The sequence below is a fragment of the Hyaena hyaena genome, unplaced genomic scaffold (genome assembly GCF_003009895.1).
Source record: "Hyaena hyaena isolate Hyena2069 unplaced genomic scaffold, ASM300989v1 scaffold_291, whole genome shotgun sequence".
Taxonomy (NCBI): Eukaryota; Metazoa; Chordata; class Mammalia; order Carnivora; family Hyaenidae; genus Hyaena; species Hyaena hyaena.
In genome coordinates, this window is record NW_024080921.1 from 1653851 (window position 1) to 1670443 (window position 16593).

The 16593-nt window shown below is 34.8% G+C and overlaps 1 protein-coding gene across 1 annotated transcript in view; it reads right to left on the reverse strand.

The window, feature by feature from the left end:
- The window catches only part of SCFD1 (sec1 family domain containing 1), a 100093-nt gene extending 84686 nt beyond the window's left edge, over positions 1 to 15407 (reverse strand). The window contains exons 1-5 of the mRNA XM_039247148.1: positions 15318 to 15407; positions 9586 to 9656; positions 7277 to 7365; positions 6212 to 6302; positions 1108 to 1230 (exon numbers count right to left, since the gene is read on the reverse strand). Of these exons, the coding sequence (XP_039103079.1) occupies positions 1108 to 1230; positions 6212 to 6302; positions 7277 to 7365; positions 9586 to 9656; positions 15318 to 15360 (417 nt within the window). The 5' untranslated portion in view covers positions 15361 to 15407. The remainder of the gene's footprint in view (positions 1 to 1107; positions 1231 to 6211; positions 6303 to 7276; positions 7366 to 9585; positions 9657 to 15317) is intronic.
- Between the last annotated feature and the right edge of the window lie 1186 nt (positions 15408 to 16593).

The following is a 16593-nucleotide window of genomic DNA, read 5'->3' on the forward strand; positions in this document are numbered from 1 at the left end:
ATATTAAAAAGGAATATAAACAAAGATTTTGGTCAATAAATTATCAAGGAGGAGAGCAGTATTTTCAGAAAACAAAATTTAAGAAGATAAAAAGACTTTTTTCAAAAACTGTGCTTGGGATGGGAATGTATATCAGTTTTGAAGAAAAAAATCAAAATTTTAATTTTTATATTAATTTTAATCACACTTTCCTAAGAAAATCACAGTAACTATTTTTCTACCATGAACACTTATTAAGTGGGAAAAAAGTTACACTACTTCTTTAGAAGGGCACATCAGGAGAAAAATTAACAAAATTCTTGAAATATAGTGAATTTAAACAAATTGAAAACCATTCTTATTATTTTATGTAAAATTAAATTAATAATAAACTTTGAAAAGAAAGAACAGTAAGACATAAGCTTCAAAAACTAATCAGAAGTAGTAATAGGCAGATTAAATCTTAGAATAAAAATACAGTGGGGAAAAAATGGGAAGAAAATACATATTTGTTTTGTCTTTTATTTGCCCTGTATGATTCCCTAGAATTTCATGTCTTATCCAAATTCAAGCAGCACAGGTAGTAAGTACTATAACCAAGAAAAGATTTTAAAGATTTATTCACAACTAAGCTGAACCTATCTAAACGGTAACTATGATGTAGAACTGCTGGACTGTTGTAAATTCCTCCCCTCATATAATATGCAATATAACTTTGTTGGATCCTTTCTCCTAAGTAAGATCTGAAGATAATATGGTGACTATCGTGACTATAAATAAAATAATGTCAACATATTTTTAGTATAATTTATAACAACCCAACTGTGAAACTATTTCTAAGTTGAGCTAAAAAGATTATACAAATCCTAGACAAAAAACAAAGACTGATTAAGCATTTTATTTTTATCTTTCAAATTCATCAAATAATAGGTACCTTTAGTTTGGTTTATTTTGCCTGGTTCAAATTAAAGATTATTTACATTATCAAAGTTCTTTCTAAAAGTAGTGAATCTAAATATTCTTAGGTTGATCTGGTCCTTTGTAAATGAGAAACTTATGTGAATTAACAGGTTTCAGAATACACTAAGTTCTACATTAACAAAATGTCAGCCAATCAAAGTCTCTTACCTTGGCTACTTGTGTTACTGCACTAGCAGCTAATGCTGCATTTGCAATATCTTCCAGTTTACTTCTCGAAATAGCAGAAATAAAATTTAAATAATATGATTCATAGAGTTGATTTCGCAGATCCTATAAATACAATGAATACTTCATTCTTATGTGCAAGCATAAAAGATGACCACAGATAAAATCATTTAAGTAACTATAAGAGCAAGATTTTGGAGGATAATACACATATTTAGTGGACAGATTACATAAATGACAATAAAAAATTCAAGAGAAGAAAGAAAGAAGAAAGTTATGTAGAAGTACGAGTTACTTGGTGTCAGATATAGTGGACCTACATAATAATAATTAAAGCTATGACATAATTCTATTTTCAATAAAATTCTATTAATTATAATATGATGCAACACTGCTTTGAAATAGTGTATCTGCATCTTTCTTAAAAATATGCAGAAATGGCTCTCTCATATAGTAAAATGCTCATTATATTTTGCAGATTGCTCTGATCATGTAATAATACAACATACTTCCTTCACTGTTCAGACATAATTCCAATGAAGTATTACTTCTCAATCACCCAAAAATACTATAATTTAAGTTATGCAAATTCTTAAATAAATTTACTTATCTTCTTAAACTCTAGGAAAAAACAGATATGTAAATAACCATCCAGGCATACCTTGGATATACTGAACGTTCAGTTCCAGACCACCACAATAAAGAAAACATTGTAATAAAATGAGTCAAAAATAATTTTCTGGTTTCCCAGTGTCTATGAAAATTATGTTCACACTATATTGTAGTCTATTAAGTGTGCAACAGCCTTATGTCTAAAAGAGTACATACCTTAATTAAAAAATACTTCATTGCTAAAAAATTTGAGCTTTCAGCGGATTATCACTGATCAGAGATCACAGTAACAAATATAATAAGAATTTGAAATAGTGTACAAAAAAAAAAAGAATTTGAAATAGTGTGATAATTACCAAAATATGACACAGAGACAGAAAGTAAGCTAATGTTATTGGAAAAATGGCACTATTAGACTTGCCTGACACAGGTTTGTGACAAACACTCACTTTCTAAAAAAGTGAAGAATCTATGATGCATAATAAACAAGGTATGCCTGCATTTCTTTAAATCTAAGATAATGTCGACTGAAAGAGGCACCATTATATTATGAAACACCAAGGAAGAATTAATGCTGCCAATAAAATTCTATAACACACCATCAACTTTAAGATGCATCTGGTATTGGAGATGTTTAAGTGTGAAAAACTGAGGGTTTCGAGACTGTGTGATGAAGGTAGCCGGCAGGGCAGTGGGTTTAACAAAGTTTGGGATGTTGGTTAAAAGATAAAGGACCAAGAATTATAGTGACTGAGAAAATATGTATGTTGAGAATTTGGGAGTCATGTTTTTCACTGTCAGAAAACGGAATTACAAATTTGTAAAGGAAAAAAACAACTAGGATAAATCCTGTATTTCTGAAATAAAACAGTTTTGGATATTATATATCTGTCTAGAGAGATAAGGATAAAAACTTCTAGAGTTAAATACAGATATAAAAGTATTTGTGTGTACACACACACACACACACACACTTCTTAGTTCTGTCCACTGAGAGAGATTAAAAACCTCTAACACTCTAGTAATAATGAGCACACCTTATTCTCAGTTGCTGATTTGTAAATACCATTCTCTACAAAAAGCAACCTGAGCTCCTTACACAAATGGCTAATCCTGGGCTAGGACAGAGAAAGTAGAAGACGAGACTGAACAATCTTGTGTGTGAAAGTAAAGAAGTGGCCAAACAATGATGGAGATACTTAAAAGGACACAGAAGTTGAGCAAAATATGACACAGAAACAGAAAGTAAGCTAATGTTATTGGAAAAATGGCACTATTAGACTTGCTTGACACAGGTTTGTGACAAACACTCACTTTCTAAAAAAGTGAAGAATCTGTGTAAGGGTATAAGATCAACATATAAAAGTCAACTGGTATCTATGCACTTGCAATGAGTAATCCTAAAAACAGAATTAAGAAAACAATTCCATTCACAATAGCATTAAAAACTACGAGGGAATAAATTTAACAGAAGCGCACAACTATTGTTTGCACACTATAAAATATTACTGAAAGACATTAAAGAAGATCTAAATAAATGGAAAGATATTCCATGTTCATGAATCATCTAACTGTAAAGATGACAATACTCTCCAAACTGATTTACAGATTCAATGCAACCCCTATCAGATCCAAATGTCAGATAGTTTCCTTAAAGAAATTCACAACCTAATTCTAAAATTAATATGAAAATTCAAGGGACCTAGAAAAGCCAAAACAATCTAGAAAACAAAGTGCAAAGTTGGAAGACACAATTTCTCAATTTCAAATCTTGCTACAGAGCAAGAGTAGTCAAGACAGTGTGGTACTGGCGTAGGACAAACAGAGATCAATGGAACAGACCTGAGAGTCGAGAAATAAACCAATGTTATCTGTTACTAATTAATTTTCAATAAAGCTGCCAAGACCATTGGCTGGGGAAAGAATAATCTCTTCAACAAATGATGCTGGAACACCTGGATAGTCACATGCAAAAGAATGAAGTTAGACATCTGTCTCTTAACATATATAAAAACTAACTCAGCTTGCACTCTCTCTCAAAAAATTAAAAATTAAAAAAAATTAACAGTAATTATTCAACACAGTAATTCCCTAGGTATTTATGGACATAAGGAAAATGACAACACATGTATACACAGAGTTGTACAAATATGTTTATGGTAGCATTATTCATAATAGCCAGGAAGTAGAAGGGACTAACAAATCATACCGCTTTAAAAAAATGACACAGTCAGGTTTATGCAAGATAAAAGAGAAAGCTGGGCATCTTTAGCTACATAGGACATATAATATGTGACCTTTATCAACAATTTAAATACAGCTGACTCTTGAACAATGCGGGGATTAGGTCACTGATACTGTGCACAGTTGAAAGTTCTTGTATAACTTCTGATTCCCCAAGAATTTAACTAGTAGTGTATGGTTGACCACAGCCTTACTGTAACAGTCAAATTAACACATATTTTGCATGTTATACATATTATACATGGTGTGCTTACAATAAAGCTAGAGAAAAAGGTTGAGAAAAATTGTGAGACAAAATATATTTACGGTACTGTACTCACCTATAAGTGGACCTGCACAGTTCAAACCCATGTTGTTCAAGGGTCAACAGTAATTTCATTCAATGGTCAGTAACAAGTAAAGATGTTTGTGAGTTTGTGGAAGACACTATTAACTACTTACTAATATCATTTTTCCCCATCTTCTTTGCAAAAAGAATCCAGATTCTGTCTGGGGTTACAACACACTCATATAAATATTTCTTTTGCAACCTTCTTTGAAGTTAATTTTATCCAGTGAAACAAATAAATGAGTCTTCTGGGAGTTTCCGGGAAAGCTTAGCTTTCCTGATCAAAGTGAACAGTTAGGACTGGCGTAGTTCATTTCTCCCTTCACGCTTTGAACAAAGATGTGGTATCTACAGCTGTAGGTGCCACACAGTATCCAGGAAGCAACGATCAAGATAATGAAAAGTGAGAAGCCAAAGACAACAGATCAGAAAGACAGAAGGAGCCTGGGTCTTTCATTACTTTATAAAATTATTATACCACATAGGGGAAGGGAAGGGAAAATAAACTAAGATAAAAACAGAGGGAGGCAAACCATAAGAGAGCCTTAACTATGGAGAACAAACGGTGAGTTGCTGAAGGAGAGGTGGGTGATAAGCATTAAGGAGGGCACTTGTGATGAGCACTGAGTGTTCTATATAAGCGATGAATCACTAAGTTCTACTCCTGAAACCATCACTACACTATGTGTTAACTAACTTGAATTTAAATAAAATCTTGGAAGGCAAAAAACAAAAAACCCAACTACCATACCAGCTTGGACTTCCTACTTCCAGACTTCCTATTATTTTAGAAAAATAAAACTCTATTCTTACAGTTAATATAATTAGATTTCCTGGTATTTAAGCCAGACTAAGGGTTAATAATTTTAAATCTTTCAGTCTATTTAAACTTCAAAGATAGTCTCAAAAATCACAGTGGGAAACTGGGTAAGGCAATTTCTGATTTTTCACACTGGACATCTAAGTAACTTTTTGAGGAAAAAAACTGTTTATGGGAATGCAAACTGGTGCCGTTACTCTAGAAATCAGTATGGAGGTTCCTCAAAAAATTAAAAATAGAACTACTCTATGACCCAGAAATTGCACTATTAAGTATTTATCTAAAGGATATAAAAATGCTGATTCTAAGAGACATACATATCCCAATATTTGGCTATCAACAATATCCAAAGTATGGAAAGGGCCCAAATGTCCATCGAGATTTTTTTTTAACGTTTATTTTTCAGACAGAGAGAGGCAGAGTGCGAGCTAGGGACGGGCAGAGAGAAAGGAAGACACAGAATCTGAAACAGGCTCCAGGCTCTGAGCTAGCTGTCAGCACAGAACCCGATGCGGGGCTCGAACCCACGAACTGTGAGATCATGACCTGAGCTGAAATTGGACACTCAACCAACTAAGCCACCCAGGCGCCCCCATCGACATTTTATCCATGAATGGATAAAGAAGACATGGTATATATATTCAATAGAATATTACTCGGTGATCAAAAAGAATGAAATCTTGCCACTTACAACACTGTGGATGGAACTAGAATGTATTATGCTAAGGGAAATTACTTCAGTCAGAGAAAGACAAATATATGACTTCACTCATATGTGAAATTTAAGATACAAAACAGGTGAATACAGGGAAGGGAAGCAAAAATAATATAAAAACAGAGAGGGAGATAACCCATAAGACACTCTTAAATACAGAGAACAAACTGAGGGTTGCTGGAGGGGTGTTGGATGGGGACAAAGGCTAAAGGGGAGAGGGGCATTAAGGAAGACACTGGTTGGGATGAGCACCAGGTGTAATATGTAAGTGATCAATCACTGAATTATATTCCTGAACAAAAATTTTCTGATTAAAAAAATTATTTAATTTAAAAAACATGTTTCTACATATAAGAACTCTTATTACCTGGCACATTCTGTCAATATTTTCTTCAGTTGGCATTACAAAGTACACCGCAGGAACATCTGGAATAGGATCTCGATCAGAGTGTAAAAGCCTAAAGAACATAAAATTCATTTTTTTTTCTTAGTCATTTATCTAAAACATACTTTAAAACAGTAGTTCTCAAACCAAGGATGAATCAGTTCATGGACAACGACCAATACACTTAAAAGCTCTTGCTGCAATTAATCATTTAACCCAGGCTTCTCCTATCAGTACTAACATTAGTTATTAGTAGGATCCTAATCTCAGTCTTCATTTTTTCTATTACAATCACCTTTATTTCTAATATCAATATTCTTCCTGAATAAGAACTAAAGCACATTCAATACCAATTTTATTTTCATTTTTCATAGAAATATGGTTACGGGAGTGTGAGAGGGAGGAAAAACTCAGTTCTCCAAGAGAGGGAAAACAGAACGCCGGAGGAGTCTTTAAAAACAATGAAAAAATGTAACCATAAGTAAAATCAAATATTTTTCTTTTTTTAATGTTTATTTTTGAGAGAGAAAGAGAGCAGGGAAGGGGCAGAGAAAGACGGAGACAGATTTGTTTTATTTATCAAACATACCAGAAATAATATAATCAAATATATTCAGTAGTTAAGAAGATAACATAGGTAGCTACTACAGTGGTTAACAGTCACTATCCCATAGATACTTAAATCTTCTGTATTAATGATAAGCTTAGATATGCCTCTCTTTAAAAAGTATTTAAATTGAAGGAAAAAATTTTCAGAGATGAAAGAGAACTTAAGACAACCACTTCTTTTCCTTCATATACAAGAGTAAACTAGTCTGTACGAAAAGATGTGAGAGAAAATAAACTGAAATTATACAGCCTCAGACCGAAAATTATTTTTAACTTTTAAGTAAATAGTTAAATATTGTTTTATACAAGTACTGTAACCTATTATTATTTTCTGTATAAATCATGTCCCTTAATAATTGGATTTCAGGGTAGCCAAAGATATCCTTTAGCAATGTATCTGAAAACAAATGTCATTATTAGAAACGTGTTAAAACTCACAGATGCAGAGTGATTCCCATGTCTCTCAGCTCTTTTACTGACAGCAATGGAGAAATGATATCTTGCCCAAATCTGTCATAAATGAGCACCTGGTTTAAAAACAAGTGTTTTTGAATCATTATCACTAAACAGTTGATAGAGATCTAATATTAAGACAATATTGAAGTATATTTCAATAAACCATGAATGCTAAATTTTTATACTTACCTCAATTTAATATTTTCTTTCATTGACCAAAACGTTCACTTATGTCACAATCTAGCATGATCACTTATTAATATGACATAAATTTATTCTCATAAAATATTTTCTAGAATAAACATACTGGAAACTACAAAATATTCATCTTGGGCTATAATAAAGGACCTTTAATATTCAGCAAACTCACATACACTTCCCTGAGTTTACTTCTATCCTTTCTAAAAAGAGAAGTAAAAATAGTCTCTCTCAAAACTAAAGGGGAACAAGTTCCAAGACTGTAAAGAAAATGTTGTAATTTAAGCATCTCAGGCTAGTAAGATGCTCATTTAAAAAACTAAGTCCTTACGCCTGGGTGGCTCAGTTGATTAAGCATCTGACTTCAGCTCAGGTCATGATCTTGTGTTTCTTGGGTTTAAGCCCTGCATCAGGCTCTGTGCTGACAGCTCAGAGCTCTGAAGCAGGCTTCAGATTCTGTGTCTCCCTCTCTCTCTGCTCCTCCCCTGTGTGCACTCTGCCTCTCTCTCAGGAAATGAATAAACATAAATAATTTTAAAAAATTAAGTTCCTAAAGAGTACATGCTAACCTTATTTTGACAAATACATTTCTTCACATTCTAAAATATTAAAACTGACATCTTTGAGGAGTAGAAAAAACTCTGCATCTTCTAACTTAAAATTAGTTTAAGAGTTAAGGCAAAAAATAGAAATTTCAACTAGTGTTTCTTTACAACTACATCAGTAACTCTTTATGGAGTAAGAAATTGCTAATGATGTATCAAACATGCTGTCATAAAACAATGTTTTTCCTATATGCCAGCATCTCCTTTAAAAAAGCTAAAACTCTGTGGGTGCCTAGGTGGCTCAGTTGGTTAAACGTCCGTCCGGCTTCAGCTCAGGTCATGATCTTACTGTTCATGAGTTTGAGACCCACACTGGGCTCTGTGCTGACAGCTCAGAGCCTAGAGCCTGCTTCAAAGTCTGTGTCTCCCTCTCTTTCTGCCCCTTACCTGCTCACACTCTGTCTCTCTCTCTCATAAATAAAATAAAAACATTAAAAAAAAAAAAGCTAAAACTATTCCGCTTTAGTTGTAAGAGGATGGGTGTTTCAATTCTCATAAATACCTTCCCTCTTTAAATCTTAATATACCTGTATTATTAATCTTGTGATACTTAAGTAATGTGTAGGGAAAGAATTGACACAAATCAGTACTCAAAAAATTCTCAAGCTATTTAATTCAAAAGCTTAATAAAGGCTTTAGAAACAGTATACAAGCATCATTTATGTAAAGAGCAATAACAGGATGCCCACAAATAAACATGAAAAGCGACAAAAATTAGGGGATGCTGTGAAGCTTAACCTAGGAATTCAATACAGATGACTTTAAACCATCTTTAGAGTTAACCAAAGGACTTAGGACTTGAGTTTTCAAAAGACCCAAAATAGTTACCAAGTTGACTTGTTTTCGATTATTAGCAAAAAAGAAATATAAAGTGACTATAAACTAATAAGTTTAAATCTAAGCAGTTGTATTCTAATCTCTCTGAAGAAATAAAGTATGAAGTTTAGAATGAACAAGCTTAAAGGACAGGAATTTTTAAAGGTCCTCCATCATTTCTCACAGGAGAAATATTAGAGATTGCTTTCTGGTTCAATTAACAATTTTACTGACATCTTTATAGATCATAAATTAATAAACCAGCATTCTGGTTTACAAATCACTGTCCCATGAGTTGGTTAAAGCTGGCATTGTGGTTTAGAGATCACTCTCCCTGAGTCTGACTAACCCTGAACAAGCTTGCAAGATCCAAATTCTGGACTTGTAAAGGTAAGGAACAAAACATCAACCAGATGAAAAACCTACTAGTGAAGGGCCATCCAAGAGATCAGCTGGATTCCCTAGATACATATTATTATCCTTGCCTGTCTCCCTACATTAAATGTTTATTAAAAAGATTCACATTAAGAAACGATGTTAAATAAAAATAAACTCTCCATGCGTAACAACTAAAATGTGCTACTGTTCAGCATTAACAAGATATTCCCTCCAATCATCTCCAAAAAGGACCCAGAAAAAAGAGACTGTCCGCACTAAAATAAAGTCTCTTACCTTCCATACTGGTTCTCCAGTGCTGTTTTTAACATGAGGCACATTGAAATTCAGCATACGCTTCAAAGCCACTGGAAATGAAAACAATCATTAAATATTATCATTATTTTTCAGGATTTCATTCCCCACCCCCCACCATTTATTACTTACCACCTCAAAACAAAATGCACAAATCACTCTAGTAAAACCGATTAATCAAATGAATAGATATGTAAAAGCAGGTCAGACTGTATAAGACCATTCCATCAACAGCTAATTGGGCAAGTGTTTGGGGAGATTTTCTGTCCCCAGATGACAATGTGAAAAATGTTCAGGAAGAATCCTTTTCCATTCCTCCAGAGAAGCCCACACTACTTTTTTTAAGTTTTAAAAAATTTTAATTTCAGTATAGTTAATATATAGTGTTATACTAGTTGCAAATATGCAATATAGTAATCCAACAATTCTGGACATTACTCAGTGCTCATCATGTATTCTCTTTAATACCCATCACCTATTTTACTCCTCTCCCAATTCATCTCCCCTCTGATAACTATCAATTTGTTCTCTATAGTTAAGAGTCTCTCTCTATAGTTAGGTTTCTCTCTTTCACTCTTTCTTTTTTTTCCCTTTGGTTGTTTTGTTTCTTAAATTCCACATGGGTGAAATCATACGGTATTTGTCTTTCTCGGACTTATTTCAGTTAGCTGTCTAGCTCCATCCATGTTGTTGCAAATGATAAAGGGTTAGCATCTAACAAATATAAAGAACTTATAAGATTTAACAACCAAAAAACAAATAATCCAATTAAAAAATGGGCAGAAGACATGAAGAGACATTTCCCCACACTACATTTTATATAGATGCAAAAAGAAATTTTATAAACTACAAATCTGCACTGGTCTCAATAGATAACTGGTATTGTTGTCTATTTACTACTGTCTGACTGAAAGCACAGATTAGCATCACTCTTTCGAAAAACTAAGATTATGTAGGATACATTTAAGTGGTTCGTATATAAAACCTTCATACAGTAGGTCTATGTTTTAGTTATCTTGTAGTACATTTTATGACCAATTTATCTCATCAGATTCAGTGAAAAGTTACAGTGTTTAATATTATATGCTCCATGGAAAAAGTGAGACTTTCCCAAAGATATGGTAGAAAACTCCTGGTAAGAAAATATACAATTTCTAAAATCAAAGCAATTATGCTCTATATGTTATAGAGATATTTAGTGCTCATCTGTTCATGCATTACAGAACACTCAGAAATATTTTCTAAGGAAAATCAAAATCTCACTATACTTCTATGTGAAGTTGAAAAGGCCAAATATTCAAGGAAGAGTATTAGGTAATTTAATGTTTAAGACTGGCAACCCTGGAAACTATTTGGTTGATTTTTAAAAACATTTGGGGGGCCTGGGTGGCTCAACTGGTTAAGCTTCAAACTTCAACTCAGGTCATGATTTCATGGTTCATGGATTTGAGCTCACACTGGGCTCTGTGCTGACAGCTCAGAGCTTGGAGCCTGCTTTGGATTCTTTATCTCCCTTTTTCTCTGCTCCTCCCCCACTCAATGCTCTCTGTCTCTCTTGCAAAAATACATAAACATTTAAAAAAAATAAAAAATAAAAACAAATAAAAGCATTTGGATTAGGCTTTATTAATACAAAATAATCTACAAGTTATACTCTTATCTATATAATATGTAATACTATATATTTTATATAAATGTATTCTATATATAGTATATACTAATTTACTATATAGTATTCAGATCACCAGTGTATCAATTTTTGGTAGACTGATCCACTCACTAGAAAAACTTCTATTAAATCTTACCTTACAGATGTTGTATTATACAAAAAATACATAAACAAGCAAAAAAAAAAATCACTTGGGTACTTAAAATTGAAATAACACAGGAGGCATACAAGGTGCTGCAGAATTAAGTCTCCCACTGATCTGTCAGCAAGTTCTTCCACCTCCAAGCAGTATTAGCCATCACCACCCTGGCACCCACAGCCCAACAAAGAAAAAATCTTGTTTCTAGGAACATCGGTTCACATTATTGACACAGGACAACTAGGAAAACCACAGTCCAGGCTGCATGTGAGTCCCAGGTGTATCATGTTCTCTAGAGCTAGGCCTTACTTTATACTGAAAAAGGCCAGTAGTGGCAAATATTCCCACATCTGCCTTCCGAGCCCCATCTAGGTGAGTTTCCTCAACTGTGACCCTTGGCTATCTTGTTAACAGATTCTGACACAGTGGATTTGTTAATAAATAGAGGGCCTGTGTTCAAAGAATGTGTAAGAATATAATTTTAGTTTCATCAGAGTAACTCTCCTATAGGCTTAAATCATTGTTGTTTTTTTTTTTTTTTTTTTTTTTACAAATAGTTTATTGTCAAATTAGTTTCCACATAACACTCAGTGCTCATCCCCATAATTAAATCATTGCTTTTAAGGAAAATGCTAAACTAGTTTTCTTTACTGGTCCTAAACATATCAGTTTTAGAGTTGGTTAATGTAGTTTCACCATAACCTGAAATGTTTTCTTTACTCATCTGCTATATATTCAACCATAATTTACTATTCATTCAACAAATGTTTAGTGATTATTTACCATATGCTGGGTACTGCTCCAGCCGTTGGCACTAAACACAGCAAACTGAATAAAAAATACTCATCCTCAATGAACTTCCATTTTAGTTGGGGTAGAAAAACAACAGATTAAAATAAACACATGGCATATGAGATTATATTAAGTGCTATGGAGAAAAACAAAGGGAAGGGGGAGACGTACAGTGTAGTTTTATTTTTACTTATTTTTATTAAACTTTTTTAGTGTTTATTAATTTCGAGTGAGAGAGAAAGAAAGAGAGAGAGGGAGGGGGAGGGAAAGAGAGAGAGAGAGAGAGAGAGGGAGAGAGAGAGAGAGAGAGAAGGAAGGAAGGACAGAGAGAGAGAGGAAGAGAGAGAATCTCAAGCAGGCTCCATGCTGTCAGCGCAGAGCCCAGTGTGGGGCTAAACTTAAAACAGTGAGATCACGACCTGAGTTGAGATCAAGAGTCAGATCCTTAACCAACTGAGCCACCCAGGTGCCCCTGCAGTGTAATTTTAAATAGAGTAGTCAAGAAAGGCCTCCTGAGAAGGTAATTTGAGTAAAGATGAGGGAGTGAGCCATGCAGATATTTCTGAAAGAATATCCAGAAAGAGGTAACAAATAAAAAGGCTCTCCAGTGGGAGCATTCTGGTGTGTTCAAGCAAAGGGGAGAGTACAGGGAGTCAGGCCAGAAAGTTAAGCGGGGAATATATCACATACGGCCTTGAGACCACTTTAAGATTATTTTGGCTTCTACCAGAATTGAAATGGGAAGCTGTTGGAGAGTTGGGGGCAAATATGTGACAAGGTCACTTTGCTACTGTGTGGCAAAAAAAAAAAAAAAAAAAAAATGAAGGGGAACAGGAATATAAAAGCAAAACTAAATAAGAGGTTACTGCAGAAATTCATGGTGTTCTGGACCTGAGTGATACCAATGCCAACAGTCAGACTGTGAATATATTTTCAGGGTAGAGTTGAGAATATTTACTCACAGATCTGATATGAGATATGAAAAACAGAAATCAAGAAACCTCAAAGATTTCTGACCTGTGCAACTAAGTACAAGGATGGAGTTGCTATTAATTGATATGGGGTAGATGGAGTTCAGAGAAAAAGGTCTAGGCCGGAGATATAAACTTGGAGATCATGAGCATATAGATGGTGTCTAAAGCCAAGAGGCTACATGAGGTCACTGTAAGAAAGAAAGCAATGGATCTGCATCTTGCCAAGGTTGAGAAGTGGGAGTGTTGAGCAAGAACCTTCAACAGAGAGGCATGCACGAAGGGCAATGGCAGGTAATACAGGATGCTGTCTGTTGCATTAAAGGTAAGAATAAAGGTGGGGACTGATTCAGGTGACCTTTAAAAGATAAATATTCTTCAAGCAGGCATAAGAAAAAACAACCACGCTAGTTAGTTATCCTCTCTATACCTTAGTTTCCTCATCTGTAAAATGGAGCCAATACACATAAAATCACTTAAAAACAATGCTTAACAATACTAAATACTCAACATTAGCTATTATCTACCCAAATAGATTGCAAATTCCTGGGTTTCAGAGAGTCTTTAGGGTAAAGTATTTTGAGAATTGATTTTGAGTTACTTCTGAAAACATTCTCAGTAGTCATCAGGGAAAGGTTTACTTCTGCTACTCTAGTACACATATACGGGTTTACCTTTGTCCGAAAATATGACAACTAGAGTACTAATTGATTAATATGGCATAACCTAACTAGTTGTAATGTGAAATCTTACTATAATGAAGTTTATTTCCACAGAATCTAAATTATATTAGGTTTCAGTATTCTACAAAGTTTCTGCATATCAAAATTAGTACCATAAAAATTTTATTTTTCAAAAAGCTCCTTTGTATTGGTTAAGTCTTCCTTGGTATGTTATTTCATTTTAATATGTAATATGACCTAATTCACTGAGCTTCATTTAGCTATCAGAACCATACTGCAAAGACAAGTAGGGCTTCTATCTGCTTACTGGTAAAAAGTATCACAGGTGTTCCCTAAATCCTACTTATTTACATTATGCCTAATTTCACCTGATAGCTTATACTAAATTTGTCTAATGGGAAAAGCAGAACACAATTCCATATGCACTCTGTGTCATTACTAAAGTCCAATCACTCATTTTTTTCTTTGAATGTCAAAGGAAGGAATCAAGCACAGCTGAAATCCCTTTTGTAAGACATTTTAATTGTAACCATTTATTTTCCAGTTCAGATTAACATGCAAAAGAACATAAATACAAGAGAAAGAATTTCCAATTGTGCACACTCTTGATGGTTTGTTTCTATCAGCTCCTCAGAATTCATCGCCTGCCAACTTTCAGGACAATTCACTAACATGAACAAACCATTAGTTTGTAGCTAACAGGTATAAACGATGTTGTCATCAGAAATTTACAAAAAAATAAAGAAAAACAAAATATCTAAAATGGAAAAAATATCAAAGCTAAAGGGATGAAATGTGTACCTTATAAGAAAAACATTTCACGGTACAAACAGAAGCTGTATGACTGCTCTATCGAGAATGAAACTAATAGTTTTAAAATACCAATCTGTCAAACGGTTAAAATGACAAAGCTACTAATTCATTTGTTTTTCGCCATTCTTCAATTCCATTCAACAAACTAAAGAAGGAAATCTTTATCACTAGGCATTTCTCTTCAGGTACCCCCAAAAGACTGGTCCAAAAAAGAGAAACAGCAGAATGGGGGATGCTCCAAAAAAAAAAAACCTAAATTTTCTAACTGTAGAGAAACTGCCCCCAACATTACAACTAGGAGAAAACTGAACCATGCACAGAAACAAACCCGGAGACTTCAGAGGTGGCAACACAGGGGAATACTTGGGATGGCCTTCTGGGCCCAGTAGAAAAGGGACAAGAGCAGTGCCGTAGCAACCCAGAAGCCCCCTTTCCTCAACCACAACTGAGAGGCCGCGTTCTCGAGCTATTGCATCTCTTCCTTAAAAACTCAAAAGGGGAGGGGCTCTCGATGCTCTGGGAACTGGACAGAGGTTCGGGAGGTCCGTCTCAGAGCTGCACACACCGCGGCCGAGGGAGGGCGACAAGCAAAAGAGAATATCCCCACCAGAGGCACAAAACCGCAGGGAGAAGGGAGAAAGACGTACCTGTTTGTCTCTCTCGAATACTAGCCGCTGCAGCCGCCGCCATCTTGACTCCCACCACCCACTGCCGGGTTGGCGAAAAGAACCCGAAGATTACGTGGCCGCCGCGACTGCCCCGGAAGCAATGCCCAGAGGGGCGGGCCCAAAGGAGGTTCCTGGTGGCCGGATCCCGCCTCCTTTAGCTCTTTTCAGAAGTTGGAGACGCAGTGGGGTTAGTACCTAAACACCTAAACACCTGGTGGATTAGTACCTGAGTACCTGGTATTTACTTTCCCTATGCGGAATAGTATGAACTTTTATCCTGTCTAGTCAAGCCACAGCTTCCCAAATGGTAGCTGCGTTGAATAGAATTTTTAGGGTATGAGCGTGGTGTAATGCTAAGAACCTAATTAAATACTAAACTGGTCGTTTACAGTTCTCCTAAGTGGTGAGAATGCTATAGGAGGGTTTAAAGATCACTGGACTAAAGTAAATGAAGCTCCAGGAACAAAATAGACGTTTAAATACTGGCTCCTTTCTCCCGTTTCCCAGTGCAGGAGAGGTCTCCCCTTTGACTCTTTCTCGGAAATAGGCAGATTTGGAGCACTGCTCAATCTCATCTTTTAAGCAAAATGGTCTAGTTTTATGGTGTTTTGCATACATGAACACAGGAGCTACGAAGATGCAAAATGGCAAACTGGTATTCTCTTTTCCTTTTAGTAACTGCAAAAATCACATGGCGGGGGTCGTATGGTTAGTGGACAGCTGGTTTTTATTGTACACTTGAAACCACGTGATGACGTATCCAATATTGACGTTATTTTATGTAACTTTTGTCTTTATCAAGGTATAATTAACAAATTTGAAAAATAAAGTTTACATTGTGATGATCTGATATATATACTGTGAAGTGTTCCCCCCATCTAGTTATCACATTCATTACCTTCACATAGTTATCTTTGGGTGACATTTAAAACCTGCTCAGTAAATTTCAATTATACAATACACTTACCAACTGTAGTCATCATGTTATATATTAGGTCTCAGACCTTATTCATCTTCTAGCTAAAAATTTTATGTTACTCCATCAAATGACCTACATGTATAATCTTAAAAAAAAAAAAAAGTCAAATTCATGGAAAGAGAGGAGTGATTACCAGGGACTAGTGGGCCGGGAAAATAGGAAGAGGTTGATAGAAGGTTATGAACCTACATTCTTTACCTTTAAGAATTGCATCCTCTTAGGTTTCATAGCTAATTGGCATATTCACTAAGAAATAAACTGGAACATCTCCTATTT